The sequence below is a fragment of the Taeniopygia guttata genome, chromosome 1A (genome assembly GCF_048771995.1).
Source record: "Taeniopygia guttata chromosome 1A, bTaeGut7.mat, whole genome shotgun sequence".
Taxonomy (NCBI): domain Eukaryota; kingdom Metazoa; phylum Chordata; class Aves; order Passeriformes; family Estrildidae; genus Taeniopygia; species Taeniopygia guttata.
Genome location: NC_133025.1, coordinates 59,673,908 through 59,700,651, shown reverse-complemented (window position 1 = coordinate 59,700,651; position 26,744 = coordinate 59,673,908). Strand labels below are relative to the sequence as shown.

General features: G+C 38.8%; 1 protein-coding gene and 1 long non-coding RNA gene across 10 annotated transcripts in view; one reads left to right on the top strand and one right to left on the bottom strand.

Moving 5' to 3' along the window:
• LOC100231733 (nucleolar pre-ribosomal-associated protein 1) overlaps positions 1–26,443 on the top strand; it is a 38,966-nt gene extending 12,523 nt beyond the window's left edge. For 3 of the 9 annotated variants that reach the window (XM_072923633.1, XM_072923635.1, XM_072923634.1), the window contains 3 exons: positions 5,148–5,215; positions 22,471–22,546; positions 25,864–26,443. In XM_072923633.1, coding sequence (XP_072779734.1) covers positions 5,148–5,215; positions 22,471–22,508 — 106 coding nt within the window. In that variant the 3' untranslated portion in view covers positions 22,509–22,546; positions 25,864–26,443. Of the gene's footprint in view, positions 1–623; positions 781–5,147; positions 5,480–6,786; positions 8,792–22,470; positions 22,547–25,863 lie in introns of those variants that run through there. The other 6 variants (XM_072923638.1, XR_012053608.1, XR_012053607.1 and 3 more) reach the window with 6 other exon arrangements.
• Positions 1,649–6,973, bottom strand: LOC105760106 (uncharacterized). The gene is made up of 3 exons (XR_005978998.2): positions 6,835–6,973; positions 5,161–5,235; positions 1,649–1,796 (listed from the first exon to the last, which is right to left on the bottom strand). It is a non-coding gene; the product is annotated as an uncharacterized lncRNA (long non-coding RNA).
• Positions 26,444–26,744: the final 301 nt, after the last annotated feature.

Here is a 26,744-nt window from a genome sequence, read left to right as displayed (position 1 = left end):
TGCCAGAGCTGTGTCCCATCGGGCTGCGCTTCCCTCTGAGCACAGAGAGTCTGGGCTGAGGGGAGATTGCTGCGAGTGCCCCGTGAGCAATCCAGGGAACTCGGAATTGCATCCGCTGCTGGGAACACTGCCTGAGCTCTGCTCAGGCTGTGTCTGCGAGGAGTGGGATTTGGGCTGCAGAGGTGCTGCTGGGCACAGAAAATGGAGTAAATCCTCTCCAGGGACGTGCAGTGAAGGACAGTGCAGCAGGGAAGGGGAATATTTACAAACTATATCAGTATTTCTCCCAAAACTGGGAGAAATGGGGTGGAGCAGAGATGGGGGTGGTTTGGTTTTTTCTGGGCCGGTTATTCCTTGTGCAGTGTTTTAAATCTGCTGTATGATTTACTCTCCAGTATCTTTCTAACAAAAGCGGACAGAAATTTAGGTTCAGGGTTAGAAGTTGGGTCCATTCACTGCAAAACCTTGCCCAGGCTGGAGGACTGGGGTGATGGCTGCTCTTAGCAAAGGTTACCTATGAATACCGTGTCAGATTTCCCTCAATGCTGGGCAGGACAGGTGAGGTTTGGATCAGGAATTCTGCAAACAAGGCCTGTGTGATGTTGGTTTATTGTGTTTTTCAGGGAGCCAGGACTGGCACAAGGACTCGTACAGGTGCTGCTCTGGCACTGGAGCTGTTGCCCTGTGGAGCCATTTTAAAGGTGTGATTATGGAACATTTTGGAGGCCGTTTCTGGAATTCCATTTGTAGCTGGATCTCACTCCGAGTGCAGCAGTCCATGTGAGGGTTCTGATCTCTCCAGACTTGTGCTCACCTTGGTACAGCCCGGGGCTGAAGCAGGTTTTCCAGGGAAGTGGAGATGGCTGAGGATGGGTGCTCTGGAAAGCAGGGACCTGCTGGGATTTGCATTTGCAAAGCTGCCGTGAAGTTTGTAAAACCAGCAGGAAATTCTAATTCCTGTGGTTTTTGGGGAGGAGGTGCAGGTCACCCTGAGAGCTAGATCAGAACTCGTTTGTGGTAAGGAGTCTGAGGTCTGTAAGTCCCACAGCTGGTATGAGCTGTATGCTAAATGCAGTCCCAGCCCCAGAGGGAGGCTGATGGGCTCTGCTCATTGCTGTCCCCAGCTGTCCCCAGCCCGCTGCTCCCCCGTGGATCTGCTCTGGATTTGGGCTGTCGGTGCTGGAGCGCCCTGCTCCCTGCAGGGCCCTGCCCCTAACCCACGCAGAGAGAGCCCTGCTGGCCAGAGTGATCTTTTTTCATTTTTTCTCCCTGTGCTGTTAGCAAGGAAGGGATGGGACTGCTCTTGGGCCGGGAGCACTCAGTGCTCAGGTAAACACCCGCCTCGGAGCGTGAGGGTTTGCAGAGCGAGCAGCTGCTGCGGCTCAGGAGCGGCCACAAGTTCTTTGTTCCAAGGCAGGCCAGAACTTTCTAACCCCGGGGTTTATTTGGCTTTTCGAACCCAGCACCTCTGCTCAGTTCTGCCGCACTGAGGGTACTTTTGTTCAATGCCTTCTGTTGGAACTTGTCAGCTCTCAGTGTAGCGCACACAGCCCCAGCCCTGCCCTGCAAACCCTTCCCCATCGTGCCCACACAGTTTCTCTCTCACTCACTCGGGGCAGGCTCTTACTGACAGCCACAGAAACAGAAGTTATTTTATTTTATTTTATTCTTTTCCTGCGTAATGCCCGTGTCTTGTATTGGTACATCAATCCCAGCTTCTCCCGAGGCTGCAGATCAAATCTTTCAGTGTCTGTGGGAGTTTCTGGTTTTCCCATTCCCACGTCTCCCCTCTCTCTCTGTATGAAAAAAAAGTTTTTATTAATGGATTTGTTAAGCATTTGTTGCATATATTAACATAAGGAAGGTGTTATCATTAGTAGTAGTATTATTATAATAATATAATTACCATGTATAATTTTGGTATAAGATTTTTTAATTAGGGTGTTAAATTTTATTTATTGTTACGTTTTATTAGTTATTCTTATTTTTGATATTTCTTAAAGTTGTACATTTTTATAAGTAGATTTTGTGTGATTAAATGTATACATTTTATTACATTTTTGTATTTATGTTTGTGTGTTAATAAAAGAAAATTTATTGTTGGTTTTTTGTAAAACTGCATATTTAATATTTTTATATTTTTTAAATTGTTATTTATTGTAAGGGATGTAGAATTAGATTGTTTGTTTATATAATATTTTAACTGATTTAATTGTTTTAGCGTTGTTGTTGAAGTAATAGGTGGTATAAAAAGTGATGCTACCATTTTTAAGTTTCAAGGCTTAAAATTACTTTTCTATTTTGGCTACTATTGATGGATAAATGACTTTTTTGTTTTAAATTGTTAACTATTTTTATATAAGGGCTTTTTAATTATATGGGTGATTTGTAATGTTTTTTATTGGTATATTAGGTAAGTAAGTAAAGAATGGATTTTTTGAGTAGTGCTAGATAAGTACAAAGTATTTAAACTTGAAACTTCAGTTAAAGTTACTTAAACGTTTGGTTTAGGTTGGTTAATTGGTAAAGTGATATAATTAAAAGCAAATAAAGTAAATAGAGTAGAAGTATAATATTTGATAGAATTTTATAATTTGTAATTATTAAATAAGATTTTTATAATATTGATTTTTACATTTATAAAGAAACTTAAAGTTTATATATTTTGGTGGGTGTAGTACAAGATGTTAGGTGTAAGTTGCAATTCTTGTGTAATTTACGTTTGTATTTACATAGTGTAATTTATCCTTGTATTTATGTTGGTGTTTTATTTGTGGAGTGGTGAGTGTGTTTTTTGTGTGATCTGGTTTTATGTTTCTTATTGAAATTTACTTGGGTTTTTGTACTTATTGAGATATAAATAAACTTTATGTTTTGATATGAGAAATAATGATATAAATTGTTATAATTTTTCATTTATAAGTATGAAGAAATATAAGAGTAAAATAATCCATGTAGTAAAGAAGAAATTGATCATAATTAGGAATTACTTAGATAATATCTATATTTAGTAACATAGGAGAAATTATATAATTAGTAAGTATTAAAAGATTGTACATTATTTTAGAGTTTATAATAGTTGATAAAAGTTAAATTAGTGGTAAGTTAAATATTTATGTGTGGATAATGATTTTTTTAAGTTTATTCTAAAAATAAGGTTATTTGTTATATTGATAAAGTTAAATTGTTAAGTTAAAATTATTTGAATTTATTTTTGACGTAGAAAATATTTGGGTTTGTTGTTAATTATTTTATTTAGGTAGAGTTAGGGTTAGGTTAGAGTTTAAATTTTAATTGGTGAATGTTACTTAATATATTTTTATATAATGTTTTTAAATGTAGTAGTTAAGAGTAAAAATGTTAGGATTAGAGATTAATTACATTATTTAATAATTGAATTTTTTAGAAGTTTTTTAGAATAGAGATGCTTTGAATATAGTAACCTTTTTTTTTAAGGATTTGAAAGTGGTTATGGACAGGATTGTGAGTTTGGATTTGGATATTGAGAGTGTGAAGGTGGAGGAAATGTATGAGAGAGTCATTACTTGTTGTGAAACAGAAAAATAAATTAATGTTGTAGTTGGATTTTATATTGAAGTGATTTTGTAATAATAACTGAGGAAACTGATAAGATTAACAGTTTGGAGGAGGTTTTTAATGAAATATCTTTTTTTTAATCTTGAAAAATATTTAAAATGATGAGATAACATTAGGTTAAATTATAGAGTTAGTGTAGAGATTAGTTAGAGAGTTAACTTGGTGTAAGAGCGGTATAAGTTGAGAATAAAAAAGTAGGAATTGGAAATTTTGTGTGGTTTTAGATCATTATATAAAGAGATAAAGTATATTAGTAGTAAGTGTTTGAAGAAGTTAGGATAACTTTTAAAAAATATTTATATATTAAGGAAATAGAGTAAAATTTTAAAATAGTATGATATGAATAGTAATTGCTATTTTTTGGTGTTACAAAAGATAAAAAGAGTAGAGATTGTAATGAAGAGCAGAATTTTTGATGAAATTGATGATATAATACACTGTATTTTTTTTACTTCTGAATAGGCGTTTGTTAGTGTTTTCTTTTAGTTGTTTTCATTGGAGTTGTTTTAATTTTTAAGAAAATTAACCATATACTGTATAGTTTAGAGAAATTATCTTTGATAAAATTTTGGATAAGTTATATTAAATAACATTTAAATTTAGACTGAATGAATTTTGATAGTAAGGAATAATAAACTTAATTTTAATAGATAAAAAGAAACTTAATGTATTTATTTAAATGTAATGACATTTAATTTTGTTTGATTTTATTAACACGACATATTGGATGTTATTATTTATAAATATTGAAGGTTTTTTAAGTCTTTTGGTTTTGAAGAAATTTTAGTTGGTTGAGTTATGATTGTTACTTATATCTTTACAGGGTGGTTTTATTTATTGGGAGATATGTTTCTTAGTAAAAGATTTTTATTTATGTTACATTTCAAATGGTACTAATTTGTATAGTGGGGTTTTTTTTAATGCAGGATATTGATTAGATTGTTTTATATCTTTTGTGGGCTTTGAAAAACATTTATATGGTTAGGCTTTTCTATTTTTGAAGTATGTTTTGATGGGTTTTGTTGTTTTTCTAAGAGTTTTGATTAGAATTTGAAGAGTATTTGGCTTTTGGAGGAAATAAAGGTGAGGGTTTTTGGATACGGTTGAGTTGTATGGTATGTTATTTTGATTTTTTGTTTGGTTGTGGGGAAGGTCTCCTTTGATTAGATGTGGAAGCGTGAGACTGGCACTAGGACTTTTTGTCTAATGCTTGATGAGTCTGTTTTATGGGGAGGAGGTGTTATTTTAAGTTTTATAAAATACACTGAGAATTAGTTAAACTCATGGAAGAAACATTATGGTAATTAAAGGGTGCTATGTTTAAAGAGCTATAAATCTGTTTTAATAACTGCTTGACATAAGGTGAGCTCAATCTACTTTTTCTGCCCCAGCAAGCATCAGGCACATCCGCATCAATGGCACGACCTCTGCCCACTGCTCCTGTTTCACCCGACCAAATTCAAGAGCAAAAGTTGGTTGGGCTTTAAGAACATGAAATAACTTTGAAGCAAAATAAATCACATTTTTCCCCTGTGTTTTTTTCCTTTCAGATGCTGCACTCACCTCTGCAGACAAGCGCTGAGCTCTCACTGCAGGAACCCGTCAGGCCTCGGTGGCTGTGAGTTCATGTTCTTCTCACTGGGGAATTGAAATAATTGCTGGTTAATTGCAGAAATGTTTTCTGGAGCCTTTCCCCTTTTGTGCCCCTGTGCTGTGTGGGACAAGGGCAGAGGAGCCTCGGGCTGGAAAGGGGCGGGAGAAGGCAAAGGGACCTCCTGGTGTCCCCAGGGCTCTGTGGGGAACAGAACAGACACTGTGCGGGCACGGGGAGGTGAGGAGTGACAGTCTGGGGCCAAATCCCAGCTCACCCGCAGGGAAATAAGTGAGGGACATTTTGGAGGGGAAAGCTGAGGTCATGAGTTCACCCAGCCTGGCCAAGTTGTGTTCGCACAAAGTGGCACCAGAGGTGAAGGTCAATCCAGAGCCCACCCTGCTCAACCTCTAAGTCCCAGAATAAATTCTACAAGCTGCCCGTTGAGGGACTAAAAATACATGAAAGAGAACCAAGAGCATTCCGAGAGCAAACCAGAAGGTTCCTGGGAATCCCACTGCATTGTTGTCACAGCCTTTTTGACAGAGCTCTTAAGTTTTTTATTTCAATGCTGCGTTTCTCTGCTGGGATCATTCACTCTGGGGGCTGTGGGGACTTTTTGGGTTTGAACTCCCTCCCGGTGGCCCTGACACTGCTCAGGAGCTGGAGGAAAAGCAGAGTCAGCGCTCCTGGCAGGGGCAGGGAGTTTTCCCCCAGAGCAGATGCAGCAGCTGCCTTCCAGCCCGGCCAGGAGGGATCTGCTTTGGCTCCTGGCACCTGCAGGCACAGAACGTGTTCAGCTGCTCCAGGTGACATTCCAGCGGCCTCATCTCCCATCCAGCCCAGCCAGAAGGGATCTGCTTTGGCTCCTACAGGGACAGAACGTGTTCAGCTGCTCCAGGTGACATTCCAGCTGCCTCATCTCCCATCCCTGCTCCCGCCCCTCTTGCTCTCAGCTCCCGCCCTGCCAGCTGTCCCACCAGCAGCAGGGGAAGGACAAGGGCTCCCACCCTGGCACTTGGATTGTCCCTCTGGGGCATGCTGCTTGCTGGGATTTCGATCATTCCATACATTTGGCTGCTGAAACTTCCTCACCCAGGGGATTTTGCACAAAGATTGTTCTCTGCGTGGTGCCGGGATTTGGGGTTCAGTATCAGCTTTGCTAGTTCAGATGAATTATACCCACAGCCCCAGGTTCCCTGCTGAATTCCTGCTGGAAATAACCTGACAGTGCCTCGTGGAGAGTGGAAATTCCCATGCAGAGCTGCCACTTTAGCACCAGCTGTGTCAGGAACCAGCAGAAGTTCCAGGGAAGCTCAGTGGGATCAGGACAAGGACAGGTCTCTATTCTACAGAACTTGCTATTTAAAACCCTCATCCCCCAGCCCCAGGGATGTCTCTGGGGTCACTTGACAGAGTTCCCTGGAACTCAGCTGATTTCAACCCCCCAGAGCTCAGGCTCCAGTTGATGTTTTAAAGCAGGACAAGGCAGTGGCTGGGTGCGCTCCCGGCCTGTGCTGAGGCAGAACATCTCTCCTGCAGAAGCTCCGCTCCTTTCAGAGCCTCAGCAGCGGCCTCTGCATGGCCTTTTCCCTCAGGAAAGGGATGCACATCCCTGCCTGCAGCACACCTCCAGTGGGACCCACCTGTGAGAGTTTTCCATCACTTCTGCACCTCCAGCTGGCTCCCTGGAAATCTCCAAACATCATCGCACTCGAACCTCTGATTTTAAGGCATCTCCGAGGCTGTGGCTTGGCATTTAGTATCTGTGAAGGAAGATTGCCTTGGCTCAAATTGCCTTTGCTCTTCTAGGGGATGCGGTGGAAGGGGAGCCCACATTTCTTTGTCCTAGCTGAAGTGAGGTGAGCGCCCGAGAGTGGCGTCAGTTTCGGGGCTTCAAAGGAAGGGAGGCGCGGCTGTGGCAGCACTGGCAGGGTGGGCGTGGGGCTGTGCCGCTGCATTTGGGGTGCTTCTTCTGCCCCTGGCCTGGCAGCAAAGGGTCCGGCACGGGAGCCCCGCTGGCAGTGGCTGAGGATGGCCGAGGTGGGAGGGGAGTTTGGCACGGCTGGGCTGCCGCGGGACTGCTGGAGCCGTGCCGGTGCGAAGCCGAGGGGAGCTTTGGCCGGGCCGGCGGGCGGGGCAGGCGGCGCGGGCGCTGCGCCGGTGCCGGCCGCTCCGTCCGCTCCGGGCGCGGGACTCGGGCGCCTCCGGGGCCCCCCGGGCCCGGTGCCGGCCCCGCTGGGCCGGGGGGAGCGGGCGGGGGTCTCCCGGCGCGGCGCCGCCTCTGCCTGCCGGAGGATCCTCTTTCCTGCCGGGAGCGCGGCTTCTCATTTTCCAGCGTTCCTTGCTGGCGTGGCTGTGAGGTGGTTCTGGGGAACTTATCGGATGCTTTTCTGTTGTCCGGAGTTGGTGTAGGAGAAGGGCCGTGGGGCACTTTTTGGTTGGTATGGTTCTCGCTTCAGGCGCTGATGACAAGGGGTTTTTTTTGGCTTGAGTGTTGTTGTTGGATTTCTTTTTGATTGTTTCTGATGTTTTTAAAGGATGATTTTTTAAAGGCTTACAATGGTTTTTCTGGTCGTAGCATGAAGCTGAGGGTAGGTTTTTAATTGGGTTGTGGAGGCTTTTATTAGCGTGAGTGTGTAGTGATTGTTTTGGTGGCTTGAGGTAGTGTCCTGTACTTAATTAGTTAGGTTATTTTTTTTTTTTTATATTCATGATTGTATTCTTGTTTATTATATTATAGGGGTTTTATTCATTTGGCTTATTTGATTGCCGTGTGTGTTTTATTGTTGCAGAAAATTTGGAAGTTATTGTTTATGGTTACATTTCTCTTTTGGCGATGTGCTTATTTCTAAGTGGTATTTGTGTTTTGATGGTTTGAGGCATTATGGGTTTATTGAGTTAGGAATAATTATTTTGTTGTTGTTAATATGATTTTTTTTTGGTAGTTTGATGTATTTGGTTGTTGTTTTTTATTAGTTTTGTTTTTGGGAACGTGGGTATTTCTATGGTGGATCTTTTTAGGTAGTTATTTTATTTCGGTGGTGAATCTTTTCTTTCTTCGTGGTTCCGATTTTGTTATATCGGTAATTATTTGGTGGGGTTTTTTGGTTCATTTTATAGAGTATTGGGTTCTCTTTAGGAGTTAGTGTAGTGGTAGAGTTTTGGTGGTTTTTTTTTGGTTTTGTTTTTTTTAAGAAACGTTCGGGGTCTGTTGTATGGTTTGGAGTATATCAAGTTAGTTGGTGGGTTTTTTTTTTCTTAAAGGTTTTTTTGTGATTTGCTGTGTGGGTTTCTATAGGTCTTTTTAAAAATGTTTGTTTCATTTTTGTGATGTGATAAGAACTGCTAGTGAAAGAAGTGTAGTGCAGGTTTTTTTGCTGGTAGTTGGTTGGCTGTGGAACAATTCTGAATATTTTGGACGGCATTGTTGGGAATTTGATGCTGTTTGTTTTGGCATTTTAGTTTGAGGAACTGGATTAGAACTGCAAAGTTTTAACTCTAATGAAACAAAAGGAATGCATAAATATGAAAATGGGAATATAAAACTTCAATTTTAAATATGAACGGAAAACATATAAATAAAACATGTAACATGAATAATGTTATCCATTACTATTAGGTATTATATTGTTTGATATAGGGTGTTTTATATGTTTATATACATATAAATGTAGATTATAAATATAAATATGCATCTAGAAATGTATAATTAATACATGTGGATATATAAATATTACAAAAGAATAGGAATCAATACAGTACATAATGCATATTTTACTGTATATGTCGTATTATGACACATTATATGTCATAAGAATTATAGCTCGAAATATAGTACCTCAAGATATTGTGATAGAATATATAAGTACTTGTAAAAATCAAAAATAGAAATAAAGAAATATGTAAATATAGTTTAAAGTAAAGGGGATTTTAATTGTCTATTTGGTAGTAGGTAGGGGTTTTATTATAAAAATTATAAATATAAATAAAATAAAATTAGAAATCTATGTATAGAAATATATCCTAAATACGTTAAGAGCTATATAAAATCTCAAAGGTAAGTAAATATAAGTATTTGCGGTATGTACAAAATAGAATTGAAATGAAAATTTATCTATCTTGCTACCTTATTATCTATATAATATATATTTATAGATACATCAATATAAAGGAGAAATGCGCATGTGACTATAATGATGAAAAAATATATGAATATTCAAGTAGGGTTTAAAGAAAGGGATTTTTTTGTTTTTATTTGGTTAGAGGCAGGGTTTTAATGGAAAAACTATGAATATACATTTTATTTTGATATCATTCTAAAAATGGAGATATATAATCAATGTATGCAGGTATAGATAAAAATACAAAATAGAAATAAAAATAAGTATTAGGAAGAGATAGACTATAAATAACACCATACATCAATGTACATTTAAAATGTACATTTGAATATAAATGCGAAAAATAGAGATAAATTTAAACGCAGTATAAAAGAAAGGGGGTTTTAAAAAAATTTTTACTTGGATAGAGGCAGGGTCTTTATTTGAAGCCATATAAACCTTTTAGAAATCTAAATCTAACTATAGAAATATATAAGCAATATATTAAGATATGTGTAAAAATATAAAATATAATAAAATATAATAGGAATAAATGTAAGAAATTATAAAAATAAAATTACACATCAATCTACGTTATAAATCCAAATGTGAGTATAAATATGAAAAATATAAAAAAAAAAAAGCTTGAAATGCAGTTTAAAAGAGAAGGTTTCTGCTTTTGGTTCCTACTGGGTTAGAGGCAGGGGTTTTTTGCTGGCGTTCTTTTCTGCGTGGGATGTTTTGGGGCATTTGCTGCAGAGGAGGTTCCGGAGGGGATCGTGCCCGTTCTTTTCTGCCGCTGGCCCCGCTCGTGGCCCCGATGCGAGCGGCGGCCCCCGGCGGTGGCGGGCGGCAGTGCTGCCGCCTTGTGGGCACAGGGCGGTACTGCAGCCCGCCACCCACGGCCGCCATCTTGGGAGTGGCTTCTCGCGGACTCGCTTGACCTTCTCGAGAGGGCGCGAAAAAGAGGACGTTGGCATTCGAGGACCCGTGTCTGTTTTCTACACTGCCTGAATTGTCCCCAACGCCGGCGCCCCCCGACGGGATTTTCTGCGGCGGTTCCGGTGCCGTGCACACGGGCTGTGGGGTCAGCAGCACCGCGAGCATGCGGGTTTTTGGCGGGGGCTGACAGGCATCGGCGTAATACGCCTCTCTCCATCAAGGTCCCCACGGGCCGCCATCTTGCGAGTCCCTGGTCGCGGACTCGCTTGAAAAGTGCTGCCGCCTTGTGGGCAGAGGGCGGTACTGCAGCCCTGCCAGCCAGCGCCCTGCCCCTTGCCGCTGGTGCCGGGGCGGGAAGGGCGAGGGGCGGGAGCGAGCAGCAAGCGGGGCGGTGTCTGTGAGTGCAGGGCAGGGGTGAAGGCGGCTCCGCGGCGGCGGCTCGGACGGCCCGAGCCTCAAAAACAAGCTCTGGTAAGGAAACAAGCTTTGTGGTATGCATGCAGAAGAGGTAAGGAAGATTCCTCTCTGTTCTAAATCTAATGTACCCAAAAAAATTTGCATCAAAGTTTTTTGTACTGACGTTCTGGTGTATTTTATATATACAAAAGAACATATATGAGTACAAAAAATATATATATTATGCTTATATGGTGAGTGTTCCTGAAGTGCTGTCATCCCAACTTATTTTTGTGACTTCACAAGAAGCAGTTCAAATGTATTAGAAAGCAAGTTGCAAACTCTAGTTTTAGACTAATAAAATCATCTAGGCATGCCTATGCTATAATTCTATAGATACATGCATCTATAACATATATAAAACTGATTTCATTTACATGAGCTCCTTGTCTACACTAAGCCAGGAATTGCCAAAGGCTTGTTTTGAAGTTGAGACAGGAACAATCCATTATTACTGATTCCCAGAATGCTTCCTTATTTCAGGGGAATAAAGATCCTGTTTTTGGCAAATTCCTCAATGCAGAAGTACCTGCACTCATATAAGCATTCCCTTTATTTCTCTTTTAATTTCAAAAAAAAAGTTATTACATGTGAATCTGATTTATTCACATTACTTTAGTCTGGGTTTTTTGCATATATAATTGCTCTTAAGGTTATTGCACCTTGCCAGAAAGAAACCAAAGCATAAAAAATTTCCTCTGTTGTCGGAATCTGTGGGTATTGGTGATTCCGAGACTGTAGAAAGTCTCTGTCTTTCTGCCCCGTTGCCAAAGAAGAAGCCATAGTTCGTCTGTGCTGGTTTCAAGGTTGTTTATTTTTGCTTATCTATAACATGTTCTGCTGCCCTGCCGCAGGTCTGTCCTGCAGGGCAGTGTGCGGGGCTCTGCCCCTCAGTGGGATGGTACAAACATTATATACCAGAAATTACGTGTACTATATTTACAATAATGTGCCAATATCTATCATCTACGTTGAACAGTGTGTCCCCAGCCTAAACCAATAGAAAAATGCCAACATCACCAAGAACATGGAGGTAAGGAAGAAGAAGGAGGAAGAAAAGGATCAGGCCTACTTTCCTCCATCTTAGAACTCCTGACCCCCCTGTACAAAGTAAAACCCCCCTGTACAGGTGTTAAAACCCCCCTGTACAATACTAAAAAATTTTACCCTCTAATTTGTGACTACTTTTACTATACCATCTAACTCTCTGTGACTGCTTGTTCCACCTTCAAAGTTGGTAATTCATTCCATGGTTCAAACTCAAAATCACAGCTGTTTTCAGCTGCTTGCCAGGGTCTAAAATGCTTCTGACCAAGGCCTGGAACCTCTAAAAATGTCTGAGGGACATTTTGAGTTCCGACACTCTGTACTAAAATGTTCCTAATGATGATTGAAAGCATTTTCTTCATTAGAGTCTATGCCTTTTGAGATCAGTACTTAGAAAGTCAAGTTTCTGGTAAATTCTCAAAGGTAGGAAATAATAGGATTAGAAATGTTTTTCTTAAGTTTTTCAAAATCAAAATTGTTTCAAAGAATTTTGCTGGACTGATCTTTGCTATTAGTTTCAGATTTTACAGAATACCATTACAATTTAGGTTCCTTAGATTCATTCAGCCTTCCCAAAAGTCTGTCACTGAATTGGACTGCATCAATTGGTAAGAAATAAAATCTTTTTTAAAATTCCAACTTAAGATATACTCCTTTTGTAATATATTATGTTTATGGAATGCTCTTTCAGTAAATGTGAAACAGACTTCTAATCCATTCCAAGGACTTCGAAACACTTGGCATTAATTAATACAAGAAAATGTATTGTTTATCAGTTGGGATTGTGTATTTTATTAAAAACAAATTATTACTTTGAGAGGATGCTTAGATAAATGGTGAAATAATGTTCCTTGAATAGTTGAGTTTAGTACAAAAAATCAATTTCTCTTTCTTTTGTTTCAATTAATAAAATAATATATAGACTACTACTTAGAATTATTTTAAGGATATATTTAGCAATATATAAAGTAAATATCAGCTTAAACTGATATAAATAAGCATAACTATGCCTGTACTTTCAAGGGCATGGTTACAAACTGAGAAGGTAGCTCCAAAGTAGTTACTTTGGATACCACCTGCATCACCCTGATCTTTACAAAGATTTTTATAAGCCTATGGAGGCTTTTTGCTTCTAAGAATAAGATTGTTTACTTTGAAGTTGATGCCTTCAGTTATGCTTCATGGCAAGTATTAATAACAGCTCATGTCCAAAATGTGTAAGCCCAGCTGCTGTTCTTTACAGTCCTAACTCAGGTATGTGCTTTAGTTGTGTGCCATTTTGAATTTTCCTCAGTACTTTTGGTTGGTTTGACTTGTGAAGCTGGAAAAGCAATCGACAATTATTTGGAGGGGGACATTCTACATTATAAATCAAGACAGACTTAGTACCATAATGGATTTTCAGAAATATATTTTTGTGCTTGCAAAAAGCAAAATTCTAGGTTACTGCTGATGAATAAAACCTGTTGCCCTATTCCATACCTTCTGTAAGGTCATCTTTTTAACTGAATGATATAATATTTTACAGCTGCTTCTTGTTTCTCCTTTAATTAGCACTCCTCCATGGCAAAGTCAACTATTGTTAACATTTAAAGTAAATCTCTGTGTTCATGATAAGCTTGAGCAATGTAGTGTTCCTTAGGTCTTAATACTTAAGAAAAAAGAAACATCTGCTGCTAAAACAATCCAAATCAATAGTCTGCACTAGCTAGCACATTTTAAAAAAGAATAAGAATTTTTACAATAAAGGAGGGCAGGACAAAACATAAAGACATTGCTGAAGGGTGTCTAGTCCTTGTTAACACAGGGAGAAGCTAATCCCTGTTAAAAGGAAGAGGAGAGAGATGTGGGTCATCTGACTGATGACTGTTAGTGGAGTAGTCCTTTTATATATTCCCAGCACAAAGGATGGACATTAAGTAGTCATCTTCCAAGTTACTAGACCTAGAATTACTTACAAGTCATTCATGTCACTATGAGTTCCAGATTGTCTTCTGGAAGCGTTTAACTCTCTCTGTTGTTTCTCTATTGTATCTATAGTGCTGTGAATATGTAAATACAGAGAAATACAGAGTAATATAGTGGGCCATTGAAACAACAGTGTGATTTCTGTGCTTTTTTTTTTTTGCTTGCTTGCTCTTTGTCTGGGGTTTTTTTGGTTGGGTTTTTTTTTTTTTTTTTTGGTTGGGTTTTGGTTTTTGTTTTTGTTTTTTAATGCATAGGTTTAGTCCAAGACTCTTCAGAGGTAAAGATCAAAAATTCTAATCTTGCTTTGCTGTGAAAGTTTGTTTTCTTTGGCTGAAGCAGTAGGATTGCTCAGCACTATTATCTTCCTGTTGTTTTCATTATGCTAACACACAGTGATCCCAGAAAAGGATCTGAGTTATGGTAGGGTGTCCACTAATGCTTAGCAAGGGAACTCCTGCCAAGTACTACCCACCTGAAAAAAGCTTACAGAAGATGAAAAAGAAAACGGGCACATAAACAAGTGAACACGGCAGAAAGGCTGTCCAGCAAGCCACTGACACACGTGCAGTGAAAGCCACCCTCTCCTAAGGCTGCTTCAGTGACCTGTGGCAGTGTAGTAGTTAAGGCACACATGTGGGGAACTGTACTAAAGGCAGGAAATGTATCTCCTGTGGATGGGAATGGTTTCATGTGACTGGATATGGCATTCTCCATCATAGTCTCCACTTCAAATCCTTGGCGGGTTATATTCTGAAGGCTCTGTCTACATTTGACCACATGAATTACACCTTCAAGTCTTTGATTTTTTTTGAATAGACATGGTTCTTTATAGGACAATACCCTTTTCCTGACCCAGAGACGGGGCAACTGAGAGGCGTTTTAAAAACTTTTATTCCATTTTCAGTCTCATGAGAAGGGTGACACAATGCAGATGTTTGTAATTCACACCATCACAATCAGAAGCCAGCTATTTCCTAATGAAAATATACTATGTGTTTCTTGGCCTAGCTTTTTGCCATGCCATGTTGTAGATGCCTTAAAGTGGGTCCCACTACAATACATCTTTCATAGTTCTGTTTGTCCAAAGTATCTAGTCTTATTTGCAAGGCCATCCTTTGAAACTTGTTTCTAGCTCCATTTCTCTCTCAACAATATCTGTCCTATTCCATGGCATTTCTAAATGAGTATGTCTTGTCTCAAAGTTTGTATATGGATGCATGCCGTGTGGACCTTCTGTCAGGCCCTGAGAACTTTCTACAAATCCATTTTCCACTCTTCTTGATTATGAATGAGCACTAGAGCCACCAGCTGAGATGTAGGTAATGGTAGTGTGGGTTCTCCTCTGAGTGCTTTTATTGCAAAATAAGGAGAGTTACTTGCCTTCTAGGTAAGCTATGATCTTGTGTAATTTAAAATACTCTTAAGAACTTTAGATGGAGAATGTTGATGAATTGTGAATTCCAAAGCCCCACATACTGAGAACTATGTATTATATATTTATATGTAAATAATTGAAATATCTCTTGACAGTGTGCAATTCCGTATGAAACTGAATGCCTGCTTTGCCAATATTGGTATATCCTTTATATGTAAACAGAAATATTTTTTGCTGGTTTATTCATAAATACTTTTCCTGTCCAAGAAAATTTGATCTGTGAAGCAGAGGGAGCAGCAGCCTTATGCTGTTCTCCTAAATCATATGAGATGGGGGGGAGGGTAGGTTCAGTGTGCTTGTTCATGTGTGTTTCATGTCTGAAGACACACACACACTAAGCAGAGTAGAAGCCATTTAGTATAGTCTGGAAAACTTTTAAAGTATCTGCTTGTGCTGAGTGGAAGGTAAACCAGTGGAGGGAATGAACCCCACACAAGTGCTATGTGAAAGATTTCAAGTCAGGGCTACAATTTAATTGGAAAATTACAATAATGGCAATAGTACAGAAACACTGGTTTAAAGGGACAAAGTCAGAATACGACCTGATACCCTGTTGGTCAGCATGGTGGTAGCAGTCCAAATGGTGGTTGCAGTCCCATTGGATGTGGTCTTGTCAGAGCAGTGAGCCTGTGGAAAGGTCTGGTCCTGCTCTGAGGTCCGGTGCTGGTGGTGGAGAGTTCTTGTGGTTCTTGGGGATGCAGCAGTACATCTGTCCCAAAACCCAGATTATGCAGAGGCAGGAGTGTTCAGTACCTCCCCTAGGGTGGGGGAATTTCACAATGGGCTGATGTGATTCTGTGAATCCTGCTGGGGAGTCCTTGATGTCCCATTAGCACAGATGACCCCTCAGGGTGGCTGCTGTTTCCCCAGAAGGAGTTACCATGCTTGAGTCATGGCAAAGATAGAGAAACAGTGCTCCACCCACCTTAACAGTTCATCAGAAGGTAATGGAGATGGTGGTAGAACATCAACTTCAGTTACACCCCATGTTGTAACCCAGGGCACTGATCAGAGAGAGGCTGCTAGATTTGGGCAAGAACAGGTGATATTTCATTTCTAAGTGCTTGAATACTCAAAACATTACAGATTTAATGTTAGCATTGCTGTTGTAGCTGGTTTATGAAGCTGTTACTCTTTCTGATAAATGAAATGGGCAGTCTTCCTGTTGGCACAGCATGAATGTCTGGGATAAAATCCTGGCTGCTAGCTACTTTCACGTTACTGGACTTTTACCTTTTGCCCTGCCACTCCCTTCCCATCCCGCTAAACTTTATTTTCTGTGTGGCTTACTGAGGATTTCAGGGAAGTCTGCTCTCCATGTAGATCTGAAGACTGCAAGCTTCTTGGAGCAGTTCACCAGAAGGATGTAAGCTGCAGGCTATTAGATTTCTAAAGGGCAGCGAGGAAAGCTGCAGTTCATGTCCATTCAAAATAATTATTTCTCTGAAGGAATAATTCTGCAGACATATGTGAAATTAATAGGGAGGGATTGTTTGATTTGTATTTTACATAATAGACCTCAAGAAACTATTTCTTAAATTCTGGTACTTATTACTGTCAATGGCTCTGGTCTGAACTGGACCTCTGGGGATTAAGTGGGAGAGGAAGAGAAAATGGGGAAAAGGCAGCTTTTTCTTGAACATTCCAGTGAATTGGTAGATCATATCTCCTTTATCATATCTTACTTACACTACTTATGTTTTCAAAGTGTTTTACAATCTAGCTGATTAATTAGGGAGCATATGTGCGTATGTTTATATTTTCAAAACTCTCCCTATGTGATATAAAGCCATGGAACAGATAAGTAATGAGCATCACAAAAATTAATTTATGCACCCAAGGCTATAGAGCTTGTCTGTATCTCTGCTGAGATCGTAATTTGAGGTTCTGTGTCTTCTTCAGATCTCAGTGCCTTAAAGCATTTAGCATGTTATACTTAAAGAATTGACCCAAGTTAAAATTTGATTTTGTATTATAATGCGAAAACCAAGAAATTATTAATAAAAATTGCCACTGAATGTTCTTAATTTTATCACTGCCTTTGTACGTAGCTACTTACTAATTATGAATGACACTACTCTGATTGCAATAATTTCAATTACCATCCTAAACCCCTGATTCAGTGAAGTACTTCTAAGTTTAAGTTCTCTGCTAGATTGAGGTCTGCATTTGCTTCAGACATCACAGACCACTTCTTTTTTAAATTGCTTCTCCTTCATTAACTGTCTTCCCACTATTAGGCTGTATTGCTCTGGAAGAAAGCTCATGTTTTACTAAAATAGGAAAAAATAAAAATAGTTTGGTTTTTTGTTCACAAAATGCATACGTGTATATATGATAGTAATAAGAGATGAGTAAAAATAAATCCAGCAATGATTTCGAATGTCAGTTTATACACGCACCTTGTATTATTGACGTTCCTCTTAAAAGGTGACCATGCTTCAGTGGTATGGTTTGAGCATATCTTTGCTTTTTTCTAAGGCTTTTGCTACAGGTTCAGACATATTTGATGTACCACTTCATCTCTTTTACTTTTTGTTCATATTCCAAGATAAAGTATCTTGATAGGCAGTCCTAGAAAAACAAGAAAAAATTCAAATGTGAGTAGCAACTAACAGCACTTGGCCTAACAATGTATTTAATCTTTGTTCCATGGTAGAATTTAACTTTAAATAAAGCAAGCAAAGAGGATTGGCTATTATAACAAATAATACAACAGCTTAGTACCTTAGCAAACACTAGCTTACAGCAAGTCGGGTAACTGCTAATATGTACTCCATAGATGGATTTACCATGAGTGCCTGGTTTATAATTTGGCACCTCCTTCTGAGGAGCAAACCATGTGGGATGCAGTTGGGTACACAGACATGATCAGTTCCTGCTGAAACATTGTGGTCAGGGTGGGTGTGCACTGAAAAAAGATCTGCTCTGGGCCCTGGGGAGTCCCTGGGGAGTCCACTCCACATGTTCAGAACCCCCAGGTGCCCAGTTAATAGTGTTAAACTAGAGGATGTCAGCCACATCCAGTGCATGGCTGGAGTCAGTGACGTCAGGAGCAGCAAAGACAGAGGTGTGCAGGTAGGAATGGCAAGCAGAGGGCAGGCAGGAATTGTAGTGGGGATGACTGGGAGAGAGGAGCAATGGACAGGAAGGAGGGAGGGTAGTGGAGAACCTTGTTCCCGGCACTTGACAACCTCTGCTGCTGCTCCTTACAGTTGTTTTAGCTTGTTTCTGTGATGATACTCTTGAATTCACATCTTTCTTTGATGTGCAGCTTCACAAAGTAACAGGATTGTAATTTACCTTCAGTACTCTCGTACTCCTTAGTAATGTTTCATGTACTATGGGTGCTCAACGCCTCTAAAGAACTAAGGACCATATCACCCTTGCAAATTTAGAGTCAAGACTATTTCCCACATGTTTTGAAACACCTAGTTCTACACAAACTAGGTCATTATTTGACATGTGAAAATATTTAAATAATTGCTGTGGTAGAGTCAAATACAAAACTATGTGAAATTATTTTTTCATCATATTGACTGAATTTGGTAAATATCTGTACCATTCCTCCCTCCATCAGTAAAACTGATGCCGTGTGTGTTTCCTTCTCTATTAGCAAAGTTAATTACATGCCACAGTAAACTGATTTCCCAGAATTTTAAATTATTTATTTTTCTAATGAAGGCAATGAGATTCCATATTACATACAGAGAAAGAGATGAAATAATGAAAGAAAAACAAAGGAAGAAAAAAACAAGCAGAAAACCACCTGCTTTGGCAGACAATTTGCGTAAACATTAGGATTGCTTTCTGGGCTTGTGATAATTGATTACATATTTTTAATTTGTGATAAATTTTTACAGAAGTACTTTGTGTACTGGCCCATATATGAAGATGCAAGTTTCAGGCTTTCTAATACAGTTTTATTTGTATAGTTCTGGTGACTAGGCTTGATCCTAAACCACCTCATGTACATCCACTTCCCCCATGATTTGCCTCTGCACGTATTAAAATTATCAGCTGCAGAATTCAGCTAACTTTGCATATGTGAAAAACTAGTCCATTTAACAGATTTTAAAGCATTCTTCATTATGTTCAAAGTACCATTAAACTACTATTTTTCTTGCAGAAAGCTTTCAAAAAAAAAAAAAAAAAGCCATGTCACTTTCCTATAACTTTATTTGTGCATTTATATGTGTCTAGCTCAAAAAGAATGCTCTTATCTTTGTTGCTACTTTTACATTGCCCTGTAATGGTAAATACAATTTCTGTAGTTCAGTCTTCGAAGGAGATGATAAGAAAAAACTGGGAACAGTTTCCTTTTTGGCCTGTTGTACCAACTTCCCTGAAAGAATACTGCAATTTCTCTTGCTTTCAGACAGGATCTTTAGTCTGGGGTGTGTTTGTTCATCCAGCGTGGTTTTTCAGCATCTGGATCTTGTGCAGCCTCCCTTGGAAAGTTTACCAGAACTGTGTAGGAAAGACATAACTGAACTAAAGAAACTATTATAAAATACCAGTTATAAACATAAATGCAATGTAAAATAGTAGAGTTTTTTTTTGTTTTTTGGGGTTTTTTTCCAGAGCTCTTGCAACACATTATTAGGGATAATAAGTTCTATAAGCTACAGGCTGACTTCATCATGCCGCATAACAGCTGATAATGGGCTATTGACTGTCACTGCATGACTGATAACAGTTACAGCATCCCATTGTGAGATGCTCCCCCAGAGGGAGAAGCCAAGCATTCCTTACTGGATATAATTTGGGTTTTTGGGACACCAAACTCAGGCTTTTCCACTGGGTTTCCAGGAGGACTGCAGCCATTCCAACCCTGACCAAAAAGGGTATCAGGTTATATTCTGACTCTGTCAGTGGTTTTTCTTTTGTATTATTGCAGGTATTTTGTTTCCTTTTCTCACTTTTCCTAATAAACTGTATTTTTGATTTGGAGTGTCTCATTGATTTTGTTTTCAAACCAGAACAAGACAGTAGTCAATTCTAACCCCCACTGCCTGCTTTCTGTCAACTGCCAAGACTTTCAGATGCCTACGTAATGCATGTATTGAAGGAAACCAGACACCCTCTAATTCATAACTGTAGCTCTGGTTTTTCACTGATTTAGACTGTAAATCTGATGGTGCTGAAATAAGAAGTTGCCTAGTTGTATGGTCCTCACCATTTCCATCTGAGTCTAATTCTGCACGCTGTCAGAGGTGCCATCCTAGCCTCATGTTTGTCATATGTTATTTTGTGTAATTTCCTTTTTAGTGGCAATTGAAATGATGCAGTTTTTAAATCTTGATTCTCTTTAATTGAGAGTGTATTAATTTGTATAGCTGTACTGAAAAATAAGAAGTAACAGTATAAAAATGTTAATGATGTGAGAAATTTCTTGGTCTAGTTCTATGAGAAGTGTCTCTGTGTCACATAGAGTCAATGTCCAGTCTTTCAGACATTTTCTGTGGCCGTGTTTATTGTGAGCGATGCTGTATACCATATTTAGGAAAAAATCCAAAAAGTTACTGAATTCTAGCAATTTCTTATATCAGTAATTTTTTTCTTTAGTAAATCAGTAATAACTCCACTTAAATTTTGCAAACTGATAAAGTGGAAGGATTATTTCTGTAGTGAATTCTCTGTTGCCAGACTAAAGGGTCAAACCAGTGGTCTGATATGTATGTTGTGACAGTGACTGATGTTAGCTGTAAGGAATGTGATGCAGTGTAAATTATGGACAGCAATTCACAAGAGACTTTCCCAGGTCTGAGTAACACAGTTGACTTGCACTTTGAAGGAAGTTTGGTTTTGACTAATGAAACTGTGACTCTGGTGATAAATCTGAAGATAAATGCCTAATCCTCTTTTAAAATGCAGCTACTCAGTTCTTTACACGAGTTGGGAACTGAAAATTCCAGACTTTTGACATTTCATTTGGCAGTACAGACTATGCCTGGTGCTAATGAACATCACATTAGCTGTCTGCTGAGGACTACAGGCTTGCCTAAGCTCACCACCTCATCCATGACGTGTGCTGGAAGGACTGTCATTACCGCTAACCTTATAGGATTTACACTAAACAGCATTTACGTAGTGTGGCTATCCATTAAGCTATGCTACAATCAGCAGCGTACACAAGATCTTGAAAGGTCTGCCAAGAAAAAATCTCTGGCTGGGATTGAACTCCAGAAGCCTGAGGGCATGGAATGGTGTTGAGGGAAAATGCACTTGCAAATATTGGGTTGAAATAAAAATGTGGTGCTCTTTATCTGAAAATTGAGAATTTTATCCTATTATTTTGCATATACAAAATGTATATTTACCTAATCAGAATTTCAGAGAGAAAAGATAAGTGGCTAGTGCAGTGTCCTTCTCTATGGCTCCCTTTTCAAACAGGGAAAACAATGACTAGGCTGGGTTTTTTGCAGGTACAACAGCAAAAGAAACCTTATTCCTTTTGGTTGCATAGTAATGTGTTATTAATGACAAGGCTGACAACTTCAGGAATCTGCTTTCCTGAAACAGAAGAGTCTTGCAGAGAATGTATTTCCTTCAAGTGAACAGGCTGGGTTTATACATATCCTAGGGAAAGAGAGAGAAAATACTTGTCTTTATTTACTGAACATTTAAAAGCATCTTCTGATGCTTTTTGTTTTGGGCCACTCACTTAAAAAGCTTCTGCTGAGCTCCTGTGCTCCATGAATGACATATACATTATACAGAGCCAGAAGTCCTTCCACTCAGGGTGCAGGCTACTAGCCTGATCCTGACTTCCAACACAAGTCTCCCAAATTGCTTTCCTGCTATGAATTAGCTAGTCTTGTGCATTTTCCTTCTCTATTTCCAGGAAAAGACATGGAGAAAAAAAATCTGGAGTTACCTCCTTGTATAGTAGTAGGTAGTATAATTTCATAAGGTGTCTGCATGCAAGAATGTTTGGGTGTTTTCTAATTCGTCTGTTTACGCCCAATTAGCTTAATGGTGGCATCACAATGCCTAAAACTACAAAATAATTTTCAAATTGCACTCGGAAGTCAGACAAACGAACAAAATTATTAAAAGACATTTGAATACCTTGAATTTTCCAGAAGGATATTATGGCATAATCTTAAATATTTTATAGTATGGAAATAATTTTGCTATTGACATTGAATTATTATAAGCTTGCATTCACATCAATGGAGCACATTTGGCCATAATGTTTTTTTTTCCTCAGGAAAAGCAAATCTGACCCAGCCCATATATATTACTTGCAAAATTTCTGTTCTCTCCTCTCTCACATGAAAAAATGCATTGGAGATTGCATCAGCTTTTTTTCTTGATCCCCACAGGCACAACAGCTAACAGATCTGGAGCAAAAACTATCTGATGCAAAAAGACAAATTGGAAAACGCAGCCCTTGACAAAGTAAGAAGTGTCATGTAATGTAAGCATGTTTACCTATATCGGCTGTGGGTGTTTTGGTGTAATTTGACAAAAACAAATGAAAGCCTTGAAGTTACTTAGATGGATACTAAGTTGCATATGAATTGTACCTGAGAGAGATGCTACTGAAATCAGTGGAACTAATTATGATACATGAAGTTAAGTACATCTGCAAAGTTATTTAAGAAGAGGATGGTCAAATTAGAAAAAAAAAAACAGCTCAAAAAAATTTTGCACTGATTTTAGTAGATTTAGGTATTAATTGAACTACAGTTTGTGCTGACTGTAGACTTAGTGTCAGTCATAAGTTTATTTACACTAGAGCAGTTTTCTATTTCCCACCATGAACCCTTAGAATGTTTACAAATTTTGAATTACCAGGCCCAGATACCAAGAGTAGTGTGGCCAGTAGGACTAGGAAAGTGATTGTCCCCCTCAGAACTGGTAAGGCCACACCTCACATATTGTTCCGTTTTGGGCCACTCACTTAAAAAATGGCATTTTAGTGCTGGAGTGAGTTCAGAGAAGGGCCATGACGCTGGTGAAGGTCTTCTGAGGGCATCTGGGGGAATTGGCCTTGTTTGGTCTGAAGAAGAGGAGGCTCACGCTCAATTTTCTCTTCTTCTGTCTAAAAGGAAACCATCATGAGGCAGGGGTTGGTTTTTTCTGCCATGTCTCAAGTGGAAGGATGGGAGGAAATTACTTTAAGTTGTACCAGGGGAGATACAGATTAGACATCAGAAATTTTATTTTCACTGCAGAAGTGGTTAGGCATTGGAATAAGCTGCCAAGGGAGGTGGTGGAGGTACCACCTCTAGAAGTGCTGAAGAGGCATCTCGATGTGGCACTTGGGTTTAGGGGTGATTAAAATGGTGCTATGTTGACAGATGGTCTTAAAGGTCTCTTCCAGTCTTGATGATTCTGTGGATCTAGCCATGTGATAGGACTGAAATAGGTCAGGGACATATGAAGAATGCATCACATGTGGGCAGCATTTTGGCCGGTAAGCAGCCTATTTTGATCACAATCACATCTAGGCAAGGTTATAGTGAACTTTGTCAAATTACGTCCCTGGCTCCAATAGTGTTTCCTTCACCTGTGCTTTCCTGATGTTCATTTATAGATCTCCTATCAGGAAAGTCAATACTGAATTATGCTATTCACAGGATGGAAACAAATTCACTTGTTCTTCTTTTACCTTTGAAATGGCAAAATTGGAATGGCTGCTGCCAAGGAAGAATAAGCACTGGATAGCAGGATTAAGAGATGAGCAATTATCCAGAGAAACTTCTGGATGAGAGGAGAGTAATTTCAGATTGGTGCAATCTGCAGGAAGCACTAGGGTTATATCAGACTAGACTGACTGAGTCCATATCATCATGCAAAATTAGCCAGTCTGCTACCTCTGCCCATTTAACCATAACAAATGGTGATTTATGCTGTCTGTGCAGTCACTAACTTGAAAAGTTAGAATTCAAGACATGTTACATTGAAAAGAAGTACTTTTTCTGATGGATATCAAAATTGCAATGACTAAGTCTCATAACTGGATCCAGGGATGGTGATATCTTTTTACTTTTATGGTTCCTCCCTCTTTCTTTTTCCTTTTTCCTTTTTCCTTTTTCCCCTTTCCCCTTTCCCCTTTGCCCTTTCCCCTTTCCCCTTTCCCCTTACCGCTTTCCCCTTTCCCCTTTCCCTTCTTTTTCTCCCTTCCCTTCCCTGAACTTCTTCCTCATTTTCTTAAGTGTTATTTTTATGCTTTTATATTGATTTGTTACTGTAGGTAATAACCAAAACAGTTACATATTTGCTTTCATCTGCAACCAAATTGCTCTACAATAAAACATACACATAAATATAAAACACAGGTAATTCTGTGGTTTTCACTCTTAAACTGCCCCAAGGGATCTATTAACAAGAACCTAAGTTAATGACTTACCTTAAAGGGCAGGCCATAACATGTTCGGTCTCCCATATCTCTAATTTTCCCTATTGTGCTCTGCATTAATGGTCTTTCTATGGTTGTCTTTTGTCCTCCTATGGAAATACACTTCTACTAACTGGCTTTGTTTATTTTTTAAAGAAACATTTAGTTTTTTCCAGTTAAGAGATAAATTCCCTGTTTTCAGTTCAGGGGAAGTTTATCTGAGTTAAAACAAAATATTTGTAATTTGCTCAAAAATATTTGCTAAGAAAATAAACTAAAACATGCTGTATACCATTGCTTAGGATTAATATGACTATGAAATATTTTTATTTTATATGCAATATTTCACATACATTATATGTAATGTTTAATGTTAAATACACTTTTTCCACCATATATGCATATGTTTTCCACCAGCTTTTGCCATGGTATCCCTTGATTTATATACCTTTAAAAAAATCTTTGATGATTGAAATGTGAACGCATTCTGTGTTTACAGGTGTATTTTTAATAAAAAGAAGAAAACTAGAAATTAAATGGTTTTTTTAATGTCAAATGCTGCTGACTCCCCCTGGAGTGAGTGTAAGATTTTACCTCAATGGCTAACATTTGATACATGTCTTGCTTTGATGAAATAAAGATTTAAAATATGATTTCCTCACTGCTGTAGTTATCTCCTTGTTCTTGCTTTCTCAGCTTATTTCAATTACAGACTTCTGTTTCCATCAATATATCTGTCTATGTTTCTGGGAGTAAAGCACAAATGTTCTAACAAGAGTCGCAAGCACTTCACCACTTAGAAGTTTTATTTTGGCTTAATGGACAGTAGTGGGTCTGGACAAATATATTTTTAACTGTTAAAAAGACCTATGGTTTTTTTACTATATAGTGCAAAAGTATAATATGCCCATGAGGGAAGCCATCTTAAGTGAATTATAATCTATGTATAATGTAGAAAAACACCAATTATTTGGAATGTTATAGACAAAACTCCATGCAAAGTCTGTGTCTTGCAATACCTATGACTTCTCTGGAGATATTATACATAAAAGGCTGGACACTGTATGATATTTTGTAAATAGTATTTTTCTTTTCAGAAAAAATATATTTAAGTACTATTTGCAATAATCAATGTGGATAAAACTGCTTGAAGGGATGGGGAGAGAGTGCAGTGACTTCCTACGCAGTTTGGTGTCTAATGTACTGTAACCTAATCACATAAAAATACTGCTTTAGGCAGTCTTAATTCCTTCCATCAATAAGAAAAAGCAGCAGCTACTCATAGGTGTTTGGTTTAATACAGATGGAGAATGTAAGCCCTTGTGTTCATCACAGCACATCACAGAGAAGTGATGGTTTCTTATTTCCCCAGCAGTCCCAGCTGAAAGCTCTGAAGGAGACTGTGCAGCTTTGCCTGTGCTCCGTTCTGCGCAGTCAGCCTCCCGCAGCGAGTCTGATCTCCTCCAAAACCAGCTGAGAAGCTGCCTTCCTCCAATGCAAAGGGCTCCCAAGCCCCATCCCAAGGCACAAGCACCAAGGTATGATTTCACTCTTGGGTGGGTTTTTTTTTTAACATCTTTGAAAGTTTGTGTTGTAAGAGCGTCAAACTGAAACTAAGGAGGATTTCAAATTCATTGGAAGATTATGACAAATTTTGAGGGTAATTCTAAGACTGTTTCTGATGTCAATAAATAGTTTTTTTTTTTTATTTGGGAAGCAGCTACATTTTACTGAATAACAAAATTCTGTCACTTGGTAAATGGATTGATATTGTCTGCAGGACAAATCTACAATGCAGATGGATTTGCATTTAAAATAAATGAGGGTGCTAATTCGTAGGATCATTTACCTGTCAGGCACTGAAAGTGAGTTTGTGGTAATACAGCACTAAACAGTTATATGGGGTTTGCATATCACAGTTTCTCTCAGTGGAAAAAAAATTTATATAAAAACCATAAAATCATCTGGGACACCCAAATCAAAATTGCCAAAATGGATCGATGAACTTGACAGTAGGGAATAGGGAATATTCCAGTTTTGCAAGATGCAAAGGACAGTTTCAGGGAAAACCTGAGGAAAAAAAAAAGATAAAAACTGGTTTGAGACAGGAAATTCAAATATTGTAATCCAGTTAAGATTCATTTTGATTAACAACTGTCCTAGTAATTTTCATTTCCCGTGTTGCATTTTGCTCCTGAATTCAACTGATTGAATAGATAGAACTAGAAGAAATCTATAATTTCAGTGAAAAGG